We start from the raw sequence: 6,000 nt of genomic DNA, 5'->3' as shown, positions 1-6,000 counted from the left end.
CAATTCTTCAATCTTAAGAGTTTGACTCACAACTTCAAATTATAGTTGATAAGCAACAACTCGCTAAAAATGAACAAAACACAAACCAATTCAGAGAAAAACATCACAGAACCACCACTATGTTTCTGTCAGTTCCGCAACTCGTACTGCCGAGATCTATTGTCAGAGCATTTTTTCTGTATTATAAGCTGTAAAAAGAAGGAATATTTGATTTAGAGCCATAAAAAACGCTACAGAACACACTAAAGCACTTGTGGCCCACACAACACATATGTAAATGCATGTAAATCGAATATCAACTTGAAATCATCGTACTTCTATGCAATATGATTGAATCGTAAATGATGCAAAAATAATGCCTATACGTACAAAAGTGGAGGCGCTAACCGTTCATTGTTCAAAATGTATATGTTTAGTCGTATATTTTCTAAGCCGTACAATGCTCGTTCATCGTATACGCATAAAGAAAATCGTATTACATTCTTAATCGGCATCAACAAAGAATATACACTGCTCGTACATTGTCTATGCATAATGCGATTCCGATTCGAAATATACTAATATGAGATTCGATTTATTCAACTTAATACGACTTCGTGTTGTGTGGGGGGCTAAAGGGCTTGTGTAAACGTAAATATACTGTCGCGAATCAATTTTGTCCAACACTGTAGCTATACGATTATCTCATTTTCATTTTTTTTTTCATTTTTTAAACTTGGAAAACCAGGTAGTGGAATTTTTCAAGAATGGTTTATATTTTAATAAAATTTCATTCTCTTTTTTACCCGGATTTTTTCAAACGTCTGCTCCGATAGTGAAAACCTATTTATGCTTATGAAGTTAGCAAACATTAAAAACACAAACACATTATAATGCGTATAATTAACTAAGACTATAGTTCACAGAAAAGCGGTTTCATAACAGATTAACAAATATAGCATGTCTCTTGTACAATGTTGGACAAAAATGATTCACGACGATCATTTTCCGTTCTTGAGCATGTTATATTCCCTTTTGGTAAGACAAGTTTGGTTTGGATACTTTATTTGGTTTTGAATAATAACAGAAATACAAAACATAACCAAATTACTAAAAATCTAATCAAAGTCAAATCATATTTGTCATTCCTTATTTTTGCCGATCCCTGTTCTGTATGAAACAGTATCGAGCTACACAAGACACTTGTGAAATTGTCGATAATTACTTTAGATATTATTCAGGCTCGTAGATCACCTTCAAGTACGGCTGCGGAACATCATTGTCGTTGATTTCAGTGAGTAGTTGGCACGTGGAAAATTGTACCATTCCACACCACTTTTGTCAAGGTGGTTTCCTTTTCGATAATATGGTCCGTTCAAATGGCTGTAAGGGAGGTAAATTGGACATTTTATTAAAAAGTTATACAAAACGTTAAAGCAATTTAATATGAAGAAATATACCTGTAATAGCAACTTTTGAACCACCAAGCACCCTGGAAACTATTCGCACAGCCACTGTTACTAACGGATAAATCATTGTCTTGATCCAATGTAGAGAACTTCATTCCATTGTGGTACGTCAATGAGTCGTAAGTGTTTCCCGAGTACTTTCCAACAGTAATCATGTATTTTTCCTCCTCGCTGGCAATTTCGAATTCATCATAGAATGCATAGGATGAGTTTCCTTCGAAATCTTCCAACAACACCAGCAACTCGTGTCTTCCTGATTTCGTCATGAGGTGCAGTGTTTCCAAGCCGAGCCAGTGCTCTCCATTGACGTCACCGAATCCATGTTTGTACATTGTCCAATTCTGGTAAAAATCCATGGAGCCGTCCACCCGACGCTGGAACACAGTCCAGCCTCTGCTGAGGTTGAAGTGGTTTTCGAAGTCACAAAACACCATGAAAGGCCTTTCGGAGCCTCCATAAGGACGAATATAAAAAGAGCCGCTGGAGGAAGGTACCATTTCATCACATGATGTTGGAACCAACCGCATGTTTAGCTGATCCAACGTGTTAGCAATTTTGTTAAACTGTGTTCCAAATTCTTCCTGAACTCGATTGGTGATTCGTTTTTCTTGTTCTTCAATCACGTGTTCCAAGTGGTACTTAATCTCTTCCAACTGCTCCGTATGAAACTCGAGGGAAATTTGCAGATTGTCCAACATTTCCCTGCGAAAGTTGATCAGTGCGTTTATGATCGCTTCCATTACTGTTGGCATGTCAGCGTTTGCTACCACGCACTTCCTGTTCAGACCTACTATGAAACACACAATCAAAATCAATATTCGACACTTTAGCCACATTGTGAAAAATTTTGCTTGCAACTGTAGTGTTTGTCTTCGACGAACGTTCTACACCGACTGAAAGAAGTTGTTTTTCGAAATCACAGCACAGGGCAATAAGAGCTGAAAAAACAAAACAATATTTTAAAATGCGTAAAACACTCTCAATTCTTTGTAAAAAAAATGTTGAAAGCTAGCCACAATTTGTTTTGATTTTTTCTGGTGGAAAAACTGGCAATGTTCTGTTGTGATACTATGATTTGTTTTTAACGGGTTGTTACACAAAATTATCAGCATAATATTTGTTTGTAACTAATTTGGAAAGGCCTATGCGTCAACATGGTGTAGCTACTTTTTTACTAGTATGGTTATGATACATGCAATTGGAAAAAATATTATCACAGTAAATCGCACAAACAATAATTAAAATTGCTACTGGGGCGTTGCAGTACAATTAACCAAAGAATTTCCAAATTTTCTCACCTGCCGTTATATTCAATCTTCTTTCTTCATATGTCAAGGGAAGTCCACTTAAAATAAAAACCAGTTTATTCATAGCTTTTTTAATTGCTTATTTTAAATTTCAGTTCCTAACTATGACATGCAGTTTGGGCACTTTACATCAACAGCAGTAAAAACATAAACATAAAACAAAACACATGTTATTGTATTTAAGGAAGGTCTCGTTGCAAGAATAAAAAATCGTGAGTTGGACTCTCACATCAGGACAATAGATCATTTCTTTATCTGGAATACATTTGAATTTCGAATCGTATATTGAAAAGATTAATGTGACTGCTTTCGAGAATCTTTTGTTCCACTGGTATATGAAAAGACATAAAGAAGGATTAGGGGCAATGCACTCATTTGCAGATGTGTTTGGAAATCTTTTTCCTCTTCTATTTCCGAAGCATCGTGTAGTGTTTGAAGTTTCCGGTTTCGTTCTACACACTTTCCATCTGATAATACATCCGCGCACCGTGCTGGTAACATGTTCCTTTGGGAAATGCTCATCAACCGTAGTTTACTCTTGCATCTACTCAGCACGAGCATGGCGATGATGATGAAGATGATGTGTGAGGGTGGAAAAGTATCGCATACTAAATGTGACAGTGATGGCGCGTGTTGCCCCCACAACCTACGACAAAAGTCAACCACTTGGTACCTAGCGAGCTTGCTTCCGATTCCTACGGGACACGAGACGCCAACATTAAATATTCATGTGCACGCACCGCCCGGCCAATCGAAATGGCGAATCGAATAATTTATCGAAGGAATGTCGGCACTGAAAGCGATCGGATCGGGGCAGCCAAGGTAACGTTCGGTTCCTTTGCCTTTTCCCGGCCGATGGAAAAAGGTTTTGTTAGTTTGTCAAAGTGTTTCGTGTTTGTGTGAAGGGAAATCGTATCATCGTCACCATCATCATCAACATCATCAACGGCATCATCGTCGCCTTCACCGGCATCGGTATGCAGGATCGATTTTTATGTTTATGAAGGTAACATTACATCCTATCGAACATTAAATCCCGGTACGCTTCGTTCCCATCTTTGTCTGCTACTGCAGCAGAAATCATATGATACCAGCGATCGTGTGGGAGTGTTCAAGCTAATTTTCCCAATTGGTTTACCATGGCAGAGTGTTATGGAGGTCCAGAGCGAAAAAATCTAAGAGTAAATGCACGAAACGCAGGAACATCTCATACAAAACCGCCCTGTCGATTCTAAAGGACAGCATGTGGAGAGGAAAATTGGATAAAATGATTGTTACTATCCACACACATACACAGATGTTTGGTAGTGTTTTCTAGCCGAATGCTCTTACTTCGCAGATTGACAGTTTATACGCGGTGTTGTTATACGATCTAGCATTCATTCCTTTCAGTTTCGATGGAAACCTAATCACTTGAGCTGTCATAAAGATCGTCCATATTGGATTGTCTTTTTCTTCCATGAATCCAAGAGTGCATCTATGAACACGTTAATTGAATCTGCACACACAATTTGATTAACGAGTTTGGCGTAGTGTTACGAATTGTATTTCGGTCAATTAGATTCAAGATAGAGGTTTTGAATTGTGTTTTTTCTTAGGTTGTTAAGCATCACCAATTGAACAAAGATTTGAAACAGTAGATGTTAAACTTCACTGATCTATCAAAGAAGTTTATTATATCTTATAATGTAAACACTTTGGTTTAAATAATTCAGGAACTAGATAAATGAACTGGAATATAGATTGCGGAGAAAATAATACCCACGATAAAGTGTCGTCACCCAACGAAAGCTTGAAATCAGAAACTCTCTCAATGGGATTAGATTCGATTGCAATAATAACAGGATTACGAGAGGAATCCCCATTCGGTGAACTATTGGCGGTGTAATATAAATGCAAATTGTCCTCTTAAACCCACCCTGGCATCAGTGTCAGCACCGGTCGCTGTTGAGTGGCGTTGGAGACAATTTTCCCATTTCTTTTTTTGCTCTCGCTTGCTGCTAACGTTTGCTGGAAAGCACGACACATCGTGAGGCTCAAGCGAAGCGTCTTGGTGGACACGTAAAGCATCATTTAAGCGTAAACTCCTTCACCATCAATTCGATGCTAGCCTTTTACTTGAGCGGAGGACGTATAAGTACGTAAAAAGCGTACGAGACGAGAAAAAATTCATTCCAACCACGCCGCACAATGACGGCATTTGAAACACAAATTTCGAGCATCCCAACCACAAGCACCCGCGGGAATGTTTAGCACACCAGATCAAGACTTGCGAGGGTGAAGAAACACGCGCACACACACACAAACAGATACAAAAAACGTATTATCTAAGATAATCTTTGGCGCGCCTTACCTCCAACCGGCAAAGAAAACTCATGGCCCAAGAGTTCGTTTTATTCTCCTTTCCATGTTTTCTTGGCGTTTCTTATTTTCTCCCCATAGTTTTCTCTGTGAGCTGAACCGTGCACTGCAACCCAGCCCCAGCCCGGCTATATAACCGAATCATTTCCAACGGATTTTTCATTTTAGGAAAAGAAGATCAAGATTCCGCGTTGAACCACCACACCAAGGGCGGAATTAATCCTATCAAATAATCGTCCGGATGACAATGTCCTCGCTTTTTGTTGAGCCCGCCTTCCTTCCTTCTCTCGCCGTCTTATGCTCGTCTTAAGCCCCTAAGGAAATTGGAATTTGCATCTATTTGCCACGACTTTTTCGTGCACTGCTGGTGGCTCGGTGGAGTTTTTGTCTTATTAATAATGGAGTGTATTGTTTACCGAAGCTTCATACTTTGTATACTATTTAAGACGGCTGAACTCCAAAAGAATAACGAGGTTACGTCCAACTTAGGATGAACCAATGTTTTCTACTTGTGCCAATCAGAGCAAGGTGCGTGGGATTTTAGAAAGTCTGATAAAACAATTAGAATACGTTTATAAACATGACATGTACCTCACAAAGTGCCCCATGCTAAAAATTACTAAACAAATTAAACTCGTTTAGAAAAGTTATTCGTATTATCTCTTCTTTTTAGCAGAAATGCAGTTGTGCTTGTTGTATCCGAGCTAACCCGGGATAAGCTTACAGCTATGGTTTGGATAGGTTAGTTTACTTTCTAAGTATTAAGTTAAGGAAAATGTTTTCGTTTTTACCCGTTATGATCAATACGGCCTGGCGCTCCAAATATACATAGAAAAACATAAAATACCTTGTAGTAAATTATAAATATTGTTATTTTTACAATC

The 6,000-nt window shown here is 38.4% G+C and overlaps 1 protein-coding gene across 1 annotated transcript; it reads right to left on the bottom strand.

Annotated features, from left to right (window-relative positions):
• Positions 1-1,235: 1,235 nt before the first annotated feature.
• Positions 1,236-2,200, bottom strand: LOC131265124 (ficolin-2-like). Its single transcript, XM_058267385.1, has 2 exons — positions 1,440-2,200; positions 1,236-1,362 (listed from the first exon to the last, which is right to left on the bottom strand). Exons 1-2 carry the CDS (start codon positions 2,198-2,200, stop codon positions 1,236-1,238), a joined length of 888 nt encoding a protein of 295 aa, XP_058123368.1.
• Positions 2,201-6,000: the final 3,800 nt, after the last annotated feature.

This window comes from Anopheles coustani, chromosome 2 (genome assembly GCF_943734705.1).
Source record: "Anopheles coustani chromosome 2, idAnoCousDA_361_x.2, whole genome shotgun sequence".
Classification (NCBI taxonomy): domain Eukaryota; kingdom Metazoa; phylum Arthropoda; class Insecta; order Diptera; family Culicidae; genus Anopheles; species Anopheles coustani.
This window is presented reverse-complemented; position numbering and strand designations above follow the sequence as displayed.